Raw genomic sequence first — 12610 nt, 5'->3', positions numbered from 1 at the left:
CTGACTACCAATTGGGAGTGCGTAGCTTCGAATTTCCGGGTACGCGCAAATTATTATATTTTTTAAGCTGCAAAGTAGCGAAATGGTTTCCCATTGGCAGAAATGCTAAAATCGCAAGGAATATCATTCAATTATTATTAAAATATTATAAAATTAAACAAAACTACTTTTCAAATAATACATAATAAAATTTCAAAATTCAGCTTACCTGTTTCTCAACTAACGGACGCGTATAGATGAATTCCTTTCGCGGCGAATACAACTCCGGCGGGTAACCTTTGAAGGAGTACCGCAAAACGCTCTCATCCGCCAATTCTTCCATAGTCAGCGCCTCTATAGCACACGCGTCCACGGCGCCATACTCAGTGAATGCAACCGACTGATACAACGGCTCGCCAACACTATACGTGGGACATGTCGAAGTGGTCGACGAACAAATCGATGCGCTGGAGGCGCTCAATTTCAAAGAACTCGTATTTTGTTGCGCGCTCAGCCGCTGGTGCAATTGTTGTTGCTGTTTTTGCTGACGCTGTCGTCGCAACACTTTTAGCGTTGCATGCGAATTGCAACGCTGACTATGATTCAACTGATGCACATGACTGTCGTACGATGCAAACGAAGCGGTATAGTCGAGTTGAGAGCGAGGCGCACGCGGCAGCGCAGCGCTGGAATACAACACCTCTGCATTCGCTCCATCCGTTCCATCCAAATCAGTGTCATTATCATCGTCGTCAACTTTGTCATACAAATTCTGCCTCGTGTTGCTGTTGTCGTTGTTGGCGTAGGAATTGCTCGCGTTAGCGGCTTCATCGCTGGCATAGCCAATAACTTCGCTGACACCATTGTTCTTATTGTTGGTGTTGTTGTAAATGTTGTCAGCTGTATCAGCTGTTGCAGCTGCCAGCAAACGCTCACAATCCGCAGCGACCGCCGCGATGGCCGCGATGTCACCTTCAGCATCGTAGCCATGGGCAGTGAGTTTGTTTCGCTGCATATTTTCAGCTGCCTTACCAACTGGGAACGCCTCCTCCGTAGCACTTTCGGTCGCCGAGTGAGTGGGCGGGATTTTGCCATCCGCTGCAGTAGCGCCCAAGGTGTTCGCACCACTCCCGCAATTGTTGTTATCATTATCGCTGTTGTGGTCGTTGTTATTGCTTTTGTTGACAGTCATCATGTCGATTGTTGGCGTACGCTGGTTCGTGTAATATCTCGCTGCTATATTCCTTTTTTAATTAAATTTATTTGAATTGAATTTTATGCGCATACAAAGATTTTGGACTCTGCGACAAAACTCAAGACTTTGCGCTAATTTCGAAATTCAACAGAAATGCAACACATACAAAAAACCAAAAGAACAAACGAAAAAATTGACGTAAATTCGAAGTGCAATAATAATAAAAATAAGAATTCGTATCGACGCTTGAGAACGAACGCATTGCACGCGATTCTTGTTTTCGGACGCGACGCGTCGCCTTGTCTCATGCCACGTCGCGTTGATTTGCATACTCAAATGTCACGTACCTTTAAAGCGCGTTAATTTCTTAGTAGGAGCGCCTGTACATTGTAACTGTTGTTGTTATGAAAACACTTTTTTTTACTTTTGCTGTTTCTTAAAACGCGTCGCTTCGCTCTTTGCAGATTTCGGTTTCTCCGTTCTACGCAGCACTACTTGCTTTTGCTTCTTCTTTCGAGCTTGCAAAAAGTTTCACTTTATATTTTTTATTCGGCAAAAATAATAGTTCAGCACACATACACACGTACATGAACTGACGCCACTTATGCACTTTTAACAAAAAGCTCTCCACTCTCTATGACCGCTTCCCCAACACTTCTCTGCGCGCCAAAATGCCACTTGACCTCAAGCACGTCCTCTTAGACCAGCAGCTTTAACCAGCACTACAACCTTGCCATTTGTAGCTGGGAGCTGCTTTGCCTATCTGGTGATCTGACTGCCGCTCGCTTGTATGACTGACTAACTGGCTGTGCTACAGATTGGAGTAAGTTGTTTCGTTAACATCCCGCACTAACTAATTTCACTTTAATTGCCGTGTGATAGCGACGCGTTGAAGGCGACGTACAAACATACGTACAAACATACGCGCAAACACGCAAGCAGATATGCAACAGTATCTGAAAACATCTCAGTCGCTGTTCATGTTTCGTGCACTATAAAAATGCTTAATAACGGGTTGTAAATAGGGGCAGATCAATTTGTTTTTAAGTGCAAACGAACCAACAATTTTTATGTTGCATTTAACAATCTAAAAATGATCTCAATGCCCACATTTTTATCTTGGTATAGTTTCTGGGCAGCCGCCATAGCCGAATGGGTTGGTGCGTAACTACCATTCGGAAGGCATAGGTTCGAATCGCCGTGAAACACCAAAATTCGGTTTAAGCGTTAGTTTGGGTTAAATGGATATCTGGCCTCGAATGAGAACTCCTTACTCTGATAATGACCCTCGCAAACGAACTTTCGTTGGCTGGGTCATGTCATCCAAATGGATACAAACGATTTGGCTCTGAAAGTATTCGATGCGGTACCAGCTGGTGGTAGCAGAGGAAGAGGAAGGTCTCCTCTACGTTGGAAAAATCAGGAGGAGAAGGACTTCGGCTCACTTGGTATTTCCAACTGGCGCCGGTTGGCACGAGAAAGAAGCGACTGGCGCGCTATGTTAAACTTGGCCAGAATCGCTTAAGCGGTTATCACGCCCATCAAGAAGAAGAAGATAATTTCATGGCATTTATTATATTTTATGAATACGATACCCGGCATATGTCCGCCGCAGCTACGAGTTGCATGGTCCATCCGATCAATAATCGATTGTTAAACACGCTGTAGCGCACAATGCGCCGCGTTGTTGAAAACAAATGTCGTCCATGTTTAGCTGATTTAGAAGTAAAAATGCATGACTCGATAGCGCTCGCCATTCTCCGTAGTGACAGATCCTTCCACATTTCGAAAGAAATAAGGACCGATGAAGTCGCCAGTGCTTTCTGAACTTTGTTAACTGATTTATTTTCTAAAGTAAATTTCCTCAATTTAGAAGCGTCATTTTTTTGTCAAACGATTCATGATGGCTTGTCAAGTTTTACTGAAAAGAAGCATCAACACAGTTTGCCATTCTCAGGTATCAAACCATAGTTATCGATATCGGTAGTTCTCATACAGATAAAAAACACTCGATATGTCACCAGGCGTAGCAAAGAAGTGAGATCCAAGATGCTTAAATCTTAGCCCTACAAGAGCAGGATAGCTAAAGAAAAGATTTTAATACGATTCCAGAAGGGCACCCCTAAATTCGAGAACTGAGGCTTTGTTAATATTATAAGCTCCTACAAGTGCCTTCGATCCACACAGGACCAGAAAGATCTTGGGAGTTTACAAGCTTGTGCCCTTTCGCCGATTCTCTTCAGCTTTGCAACTATTTGAAAAATTATAATAATAAATTGAAGATAGCTAACTGTACAAAAATTGCAGGAAAGGCATAGGCAGATTCATAGTCAAATCAAGGTGGTTCGACCAATAAGAAGCTGTGAATCTACAAGTAGTGTATCAAAATTTCATCTGGTGTGCTAATTGGGTCTTCGCTGTGTCACTCAGACAACACTTCCATGACCACCACCCCCCAACAAACGATAGTACATATGCGCTTTTAAGTGGAAGTAGGGATTGTCACTCACCACATCAAATGAACTCAAGTAGTAAAACTCTTTGATCATTGCCCTCTGCGAAAATTAGATTATGTCCTTATTGCGCACCCTATATAGATTTGTTTATGTATGTTTAAAGTTGATTAGAGACGCCTACTCGTCCGCTGCAAGCGATAAGCAGATTGCTTTGGGATAACGCTGATTGCCGTAAAATTGCGAAAAATCCACACACATGCCATTAGTGCTCACAAACACACATGCACGCCTACATACATACGTACTCATACATACACAGAATTGTTTGATTTGCTTTCATTTCATAGCGCTTGGCTTTTGGCGCCATTTGACGTAACTGAAAAGTTAGCGGGCTCTTAATTAATTTTCAGTCACAGTTTTTTGTGCTTTTCGTTTTTTTGTTAGTCATTTTGTTTGCTTTTTTATACGTACGGTACGAGCACTTTTGTTGTTTACGTTTTCCTTTATTATTATATTTTTTCGCATTTTATTTGAAGTTTGCTTTATACCTATTTAAACTTTTTATTCTGCGGCAATGACTTTGAATCAACATAATTTGTAGTGTTTAATCTACCGATAAAAATAAATTTGAACTTGCTACGCACGCACTTGACTTTGAATAGATAATAAAGAGGCTCCTTTGCCGGGTTTTTTATATTATTCTAAAGAAAAGTTATACAACTACCAACGTGCACATTTACTTATACATACTTGGGCTCATACATTTTGTAATTCTTAACAGGCTTATGAAATGGACTAACTCAGCGCAAACAGATCCCAAGCGGCTTACTGGTCCCTAACCACAACTTAGCAGCTGGGCAAAGATCTCTGGGGAAACGATTGGAATAAAATCAACAAACCCGCGAACCGGCAACAAACTTGTTATGAAGGCTCTTGTTTTTTATTGAATCATTTAACTACAAGAAAAAATACTATAACAAAAAAAAGTGTGAAACTTGGAGCTATTACTTTTGACTGATTTCCAACCCAAATCCCCGGGTACACCACAAAATGGTCACTTTAGTCAGATTTTTTTTAATTCTTGTTCTTCTTTCTTGGTTGGACTTTTCAGTTGGACGCACCAAATGAAGCCAAGTTTTCCTCAAAATGATTTTTCGAACGCAGAGGAAGCCTTACCCTTCCTCTGCTACCACCAACTGGTACCGCATCGAATACTTTTAGAGCTGGAATGTTTGTAACTATTCGGACGACATGACCCAGTCAACGAAGCCGCTGGATCTTTATCCGCTGCACTATATCTATGTCTCGTAAAGCTTATATAGTCCATCGTTCCATCGCATACGATACTCGCCGTCGCAAACCTAAAGGTCCAAAAATTGACCACAGAACCTTTCTCTCAAACACTCCAAGAGACGTCTCATCGGAAATTGTCATCTTCCGATCTTCTGCGCCATTCGATAGGACGGGGAAAGTGTTAGTTTTGTTCGGCGAGCGAGAACTTTTTACTCAATTGCTTGCTTAGTCCAAAGCAGCACTTGTTGGCAAGAGAGATTCTACATTTAATGGAGAAGGATGATTCTATGTGTAGAAGTCCACGTAAGAAGGGATAGTCCCCGATTGAGTGGGAATGGCCGTCCTGGCTATATGAGCCAAACAGCTCACAACTTCCGGGCCTCGCCCAAGTATCCTCTGAGTAGTTTCCGAACATCCGTTGGAGAGCGAGCTAATGCTAGAAGACGAAACCATCCAGGATACCTGGTTGTGCGCTAGGTTTGGAACCCGCCCAGTAAAAGTCCTTTCCCAATGAAAAACCAAACAAAGTCTCAGATTTTGTTTACAGAGTTATTATTTCGATCCTCATTGCGAGGAGGATTATATGTGTGTATATATATGGCGCTTCATCCTCCTGTGAGCATGGTCGAGCTCCTTCCCCTATTTGTGGTGTGAGTCGTGGAAAACGAATGGAGGGTTTTTTAATTTATACATTAGGTTTTAGTTTTCGTATAGTAAGCCTGCAGGTATATTTCCATCCTCAAAAGATACTTATGAACTCAACTGTCGTTCGGAGCGGCATAAAACTGTACGTCCTTTCTTTTAACTTCGTTATTAGGAGCGACCTTACCACCCTAAATGCACTTAAGCACATGCCGATTCCATCTCGGCAAAAAAACTTCCAACTTGATTTGCAAGCGAAACTAAGTCAGCTCACAATACATACCTATAAAACCTCTGACCAATCGATCCAACGAAAAGACCAGACCACGTAAAAAATAGAAGCAGGCTTTGCGAAATCAGAAGAATACCCTAAAGCTGCTATAAACACGACCTACGAAGTTTTCAATAATCTTCTGACCCACTAATTAAAACGGGGCATCAAAAGCTAAGAATATACGCAGAGCCGGGCCCCATCGAAAGAGGAATAATTTTACTAAAGGAGGGTCACATTGCGAAATTCTGGATTGCTGCATTTGTGGTCCCTAATTATGTAGAGGGAAATATGAACAATAAGCCAATATGTTTCATAAATCAGATTTGCCCAAAATAAAAACACAAATTTGTGACGAGTCTGTACCAATAATAGTAATATTTCTCTGGCTGCGGCTGAACTGTACCCCACAACCGACTGGCTGAGTCTGCTTTTTATAATCTGTTGCCCTCGATATAAGTGTGACCCACATGGGAGTTATATTATGGCAAAACTCATTCAGCATGCAAATATACTCGTGAACATTCCTAGAAACCGAGCTAAAGTCCAAGATTACAAGGTTTCGAAGCAAAATTCTGAGAGTAACTTTGGATGTTACGTCATAGAAAATTTGGCAGAGAGAGAGGCAAGTGAAATGAACACAAAATTCTAAAGTGAAGTTAGTGGGATACAAACAGCCTTCTAATCAGTCATTGTTCAGATGGTACTGAACTAACATGAGCAGTTTTTGCCGACCTCTATTGTAAACAAGCCACTGTCACACCTCCAGTGGCATCAGCAAATCTGCTGATTACTTCAACTACTGAGAGCCGGTTAACGGTCTGATGTTGGTCACACCTCCTGTATTCTCTCCACCTTTGGTGCGCCTTCCAACAGAGCACCAAAAATATATAACAATAAACAGTACTTAAATCAAATTTAAGTCAAAATACGCTTTAGAGTTGGCACAGGGTTACCTATTAATTTAATTAGTTAAATGTTATATTAAAATAAAATAAAATAGTTATCGTAAGAAGGAGCTTAGAGTTTTTTAAAGCATAATTTTGAACAGGGTTGCCATCCATGCTTAAAATGTAATGAAAAAACTACTATTAGAATGCAAAATCTCATAATAATTAACAGTGCGTAAAAAAGCTTTATCTTAGCCTAGAAATATTTTCGAGTAGGGTTGCCATCTAATTTTGAATTTTAATTTTTTTTTGTTTTTTGAAAATATGCATTATGACCACCATATAGAATCAGTATAAAAAATGTAATAAAATTGTAAATGTAAAATACAATTACATAAAAATAATACAAATAAAGTTCTACAAAATGTAAAAATATTTGAATCGTTGAAATATTAAGTAAAATGTTACAATTAAAGCTTTATAAGAAAATTTTTAAAATTGTCAAACTAAATTTTATTTCGGATCATAAGAGAACAAACAGCTGACCGATTTCCTCCTTATAGAGCTGCGTTCTATCATTGATAGGAAAAGCCTCTAAATGGATAACTGCAATAAAACCGAAAAGTAGGGCTGAAGGGCAAGAAACCAATGTTGGTGTCCAAAAAATATATGGAACGCTCATTGTGGCACCCTCAAAGGGTTCATACCTCAGTTTATAAAACTACGATCTCACAGTAACACAATTTTGTAGGTACCCTGCGAAGTTCATATTCAACTTTGGAAGTGCACGCCGGCTCGTAAGCCTATACAAAACGCAAAAAAGTTTATACTCTATACATTTGCGTATGTCTATGTATGTGTATGTATTTTTCTTTGGAAGAAAAATATGCATTCACAAGCACCTGATTCCTCACAACAAGGCACAAGTCAGCAACAAAATATTTACCACAACAAATTAAGCAGCCGAAAAATAAATTCAATGTCAGCAAATTTTTTGGATATTTGATGGTACTTTTATTGAAATTCAGAGTTTAAAAGCTCAAAATCAGAGTTTAGTTCAAAAATAAAAACTGAAAGAGCAAACATTTTACAGAAATGAATGCAATTCAGAAAAAAAAACATGATTGTAATATCAGCTTAAACGGTATGCTGGAAATAAAGTGTGGAATTAGTGACCAATCATCATTAATTTTGAGGTTATGTCTATTTACATAAATTCTTTGAATTAAATTTTAAATGTCCTCAAAAAACTTACAAAGAGCAGCTAGAGTTTTGATATCTGTTGCTGAAGCAAACTTAACTGACTCAATGCATTTTTGTTGTAGTATAACACTTTGTTAATTATTACATATTTTTTTTCAATTGCTTCTTTTACACCATAATTTTGAATTAAAAGTTGTGGAATTGGAAAAAATTGTTTTAAATTTACTGTGGACTAATTTTTTGTTTGTTTTCTTCAGTTATGACAGAAAAATGTTATTATATTCACAATTTTTTTAAAAATCACGAAATTTCTTTGGGAACAAAAAACATTTCATTCTTATAACTTTTATGCAAACTAACTTTTTCTTCACTAAATTTCAGTCACCATCACTATTATTTAAAAAAAAAATCTATAATTTATTTTCATAATTTTTTTATACTAAATATTTGCATGAAACAGCAAAATAATACAATTTTTTTTCCAAAAGCGTTCGCCCTTCGGCTGGCAATGACAAACCGCCGAGTGTATTTCTGTCACGAGAAAACTTCTCATACAAAATTATCTGACGTCTGGAGTCGGCTTGCACAGAGGTGTATGTGCCAATTATTTATTTTTTATTATTTTATTTTTAAATATTTTTTATACAAAAAGCAAAATCTTTTTTAAACGTAATTTTTTAATTGAACGGTTTTTAATTAAAATGTAATACCGGCAATTTTTAGAAAAATAATTTTATTGTAATATAATTTATTAACTTTTATGTAGCCTTATATTTTGTTAATCATACAAAGTGGCGCATAATTAATCATAAATTTAGTTTTTGCATAACTTTTTACTAAATAAAAAACAATGCTTTGAGTGATGGAAATCTTTTTTTTTTTGACCTTTACATGCTTCATTGCTTGCCTGTTTATATAGTGGAACTTTTGGTGCACAAATGTCAAATATGATTGGCGAACGACGCAAAAATATACATCTTGGGTGATTAATTTGGCGCCGCCTTGTACTTGATTTATATTGTGTTTTTTTAATTTTTTTTAACTTATTGGCAATTCAAACTCAATAAATAAAAAGTTTCACAAATGTAATTGAATAAAAATTAATTAAAAAATAAAAAATTAAACAATTACACATCTTGGGTGATTAATTTGGTGCCGCCTTGTATTTGTTTTAAATTTTTTTTTTGATCAATCTTATTGGTAGCTTAAAATTAATTAATAAAATATTACACAAATATTAAATAATAAAAAATTAATTTAAAAATAAAAAATTTGATTAATAAAATTGGTTTGTTTATTTTTATTAATAATTATTTAAAAAAAAATTAATGATTATTTTTGGAATTTGTTTGCGCTTAAAATGTTTAGTATTTCATTTAGTTCAATTTTTAACTGAAAGTTACATTGATAGGATATTTTTTTTTTGTTTTTTTGTTTTGAAATATGTTTTATTTTTTTATTACATTTTTAATTAATAATATTTTCTTTTAATTAATGAAATTTGTTAGTTCACTGATTGTTTTGAATTAAATATTTTATGTCAGAATTGGTTGTAAAGCTTTCGTAATAAAACTTTTTATTGTTTTGTGAATTAATTGAACACATTTTGATTGTAAATTAAATTTTTCTTTTAGTTCAAACTGTCCAATCACGCTATATTTTCTTTGAACCTTTTGCTTTATTTTTTCAATTTCATTTGTTTTTATAACAACAAAAATTATGGTTTGTTGTTGTTGCGAGTTTTGGAATGTTTTTGTTTTGCGCTGAAATGTTTATTTAAAACAAAGCGCGAAGGTCTGTCCATCAACTTCACTACACTTGAAAACAGCAAAAGCAAGCAGCAGTAGCAACAACAACAGCAAAGCGGTCGGCAACAGCGTAAAAAAAGTATACAAACTGTACAAAGGCGTTTGTGTATTAAAAATCAACTACAATATTATTTCCAAAATGAATTTTTGCACTAAATATTTTTCTAAAATATATCGTACACTTTTTTTACATCCTTAGTTTCAGCATCTTATCGATTTTTTTTCTTCACATAAATACTAAATTTCATTATTTCACACACACAACCACATTTTTATTCAAATAAACATTTCGATTAAACGTTCGCATAGAATCCGTCACTTCTCCTCGTTTACGCCAAAAATGAACTATCAACTTCTAATTCATAAATCCAACAGGAAGCAACTGAACGTCGAAGGCATAGAATGTTTTTTATATTTTTGCAAATCACACAAATTACGCGGCGTTCAAAGAGATCAAAAAATAGCGAAAAAAACAGCGCGAATTTAAAATAAAAATAAACTGCCTGCAACTTTCAAATATAAAAAGCTAATAATAGTAAAAATATAAATAAAAAGCATTGAAGACGCGCTCGTTACCGCCACAGCAAACGCAAACCGTCTTAAACCAACCGTCCGTAGTCTCTGAAGCGCGCCGAGCAAAAAAGTCAATTTTTAAAACTCTCGACAATCAGTCAGACAGACAACAAACGATGTCGTCGATGTGTTCAGGCAGCAATGAAGGCGACACGACACAGAGCGATGGGATAGCGCGCCGGTAAGCAACCCACTAGACGCGCACTAGGCAAGCAGCAAGCGATTTGAACGCTCGCTCTCATTCAACATTGTCGCCGTAATGGCGTTTGCGTCTGCCGCGCGGTCAGCTTCTATGTAATTTGCTAAGCAGCGCATGTTTGACGCATTCATGGCGTTTAGCGACTAACAACAATAGCAACAACAGGTGATGGTAGGCGTACTAATAACGACTGAGCAAAGCCACACCGCCAATATTGACCGCGTCAACCGCAACGTGGCGATTACGTTGACGGTGACGTTGCGACCGCTCACATGTAGCAACGCTACCTATGGCTGGCACTCTTTTCGTTTTATGTATGCGCTCCACTGCCGCTGTTGTTGTTGTTGCTGCTGAGTGGCGAAACACTAGCTATGATCACAATGAGCCTCAGCAAGATCACCAACCAACAGCAAGCACCATTGCCCATTGCCGCCTATGTCATTCTTGCTCTGAGCGTCACGCGCTAGTAAAAAAAATGCATAAAAAATGGTTTGTCTCAGCCATAAAACTCAGCCACACACACGTGTGCATGTGTGGTATATATGTTAGCATGTATGTATATAATGCTAGCGGCCTAACGATGCTGTGTGTTGGTGAGTGATTCAAGCGAGCGTCCAAATTTTCGGAAACATTTTTTGCCTATTTTTATTTTATTAGTTTAGTTTGTTTGGCACAAGAGCCAGCCAAAGTGCCTTGGGACGCGTACCCGGCAACCGGCTAGCTGGCTCGTTGACTGGGCTGCCTTGCTAGATTTGGCTGGCCATTAGCATACCTAAAAATGAATGGACCCAGTCACATTCATGTTGCCTTTAATGCCAACATTTCTACGTACATAGATACTACAGTGTACGGGTGTGTGTGTGTTTGTATGTTCAAGCTTTTTGTTCTCGTTTATTTGTAGCTATGTGTGTGCTGTGCCAAGCTGTGGGGGGTATGGCATAGGCTTCTAATCTCAATTTAATCTTTTTGTATTATTTCGTGTGGTTTTTGTGTTGGTTTCATTTTCTCGAGTAGTCCAGAAATTTTTGTCTAATTTTTCCGTTGAAAATGAATTTGAGCAATATTCAGCAGAGGCGCAATTGATCTGGCATACAACTAATTTGTTAACCCTTTAGTGCTTTTATGGCAGTACTCATGCGGCCTTGCCAAGGTCAAGTGGTATAGTTACTGAATGAGTCGGCATCGTTGAATCTGCGCTCTTTCCACTATTGGTCGCCAAAATTTTATTTTATTTGCGTGCAGGTGGGCTTCCAATCAGTTCTAAGAGACCTAAGCGGAACCATTGACTAGTGGTTTGATAAAAACCTGCCCACCGCGAGTAGAGCGAGTAGAGTCAAAGATTATCCAATGGAACTCTACGCGGACAGACTCAAATTAATTTGAAGCCTCTTGTGCAGTAGCTGTATGGAGTATAATAATGTATTTTGTTTATCTGTACCTCCACTCAGATGTGTGCTAGTTTTGTTCCGCGGGTGGAATTTTATTTTCCACCTTCCCCGCATACCTACATATGTGGCATTTCCCAATCTGCCACCTGGGGACGCGTGCGATGGAAGACAAGCAACTCCGCGCGGATGGAGCAGGATGAAAAGGTGGAAACATTTTATCATCGAAGTATTTTGGCGCTAATTCTTTGGCACATTTTCTGGTCTATTTTTATCTATACCCTTGTCCCGATCCTATATACTTTCCTCTCTTGAAGTAGTTTTCTACACCTAACAGTCTAAATGTAGGTACTCTCTCTTTTTCTTTCGGAGACAAACTATTTCAACAATAACTTGCTGTTACTCAACCTGCATCAGAAAAGACTTAGCGAAATGTTTTAAAGGCATTTTTATTGCCATCTTTTAAGATGGCCTTGTGGATATCAAGACTTTATCCAGTAGAAGATGTTCACGTTCAAGTTGAAGGGCCAAGCTGGCCAGTATGGCTCTTCATCTGTCTTCTATCTACACTTCGTCACTTGCTTGTCTCTTTTCTTTACTGCGTTGTCATTCTTTTTTCCGAAGCTCCTGTAGCCCATTCGCGAACGCCAACGCCTTTTTATTATTTCTTCGATCGACGTTCTTTTAGTGTTTAATGTTCAGCAGCTCACCACAGT

At 38.0% G+C, this 12610-nt stretch overlaps 1 protein-coding gene across 1 annotated transcript in view; it reads right to left on the bottom strand.

The window, feature by feature from the left end:
* LOC128861235 (putative uncharacterized protein DDB_G0293878) overlaps nt 1–10429 on the bottom strand; it is a 53126-nt gene extending 42697 nt beyond the window's left edge. Inside the window, exons 1-2 of the mRNA XM_054099210.1 lie at nt 10314–10429; nt 209–1305 (exon numbers count right to left, since the gene is read on the bottom strand). Coding sequence (XP_053955185.1) covers nt 209–1174 — 966 coding nt within the window. The 5' untranslated portion in view covers nt 1175–1305; nt 10314–10429. The remainder of the gene's footprint in view (nt 1–208; nt 1306–10313) is intronic.
* Between the last annotated feature and the right edge of the window lie 2181 nt (nt 10430–12610).

The sequence above is a fragment of the Anastrepha ludens genome, chromosome 2 (assembly GCF_028408465.1).
Source record: "Anastrepha ludens isolate Willacy chromosome 2, idAnaLude1.1, whole genome shotgun sequence".
NCBI lineage: Eukaryota > Metazoa > Arthropoda > Insecta > Diptera > Tephritidae > Anastrepha > Anastrepha ludens.
Note: the sequence above shows the minus strand (reverse complement) of the source record. Positions and strands in the feature narration are given on the sequence as shown.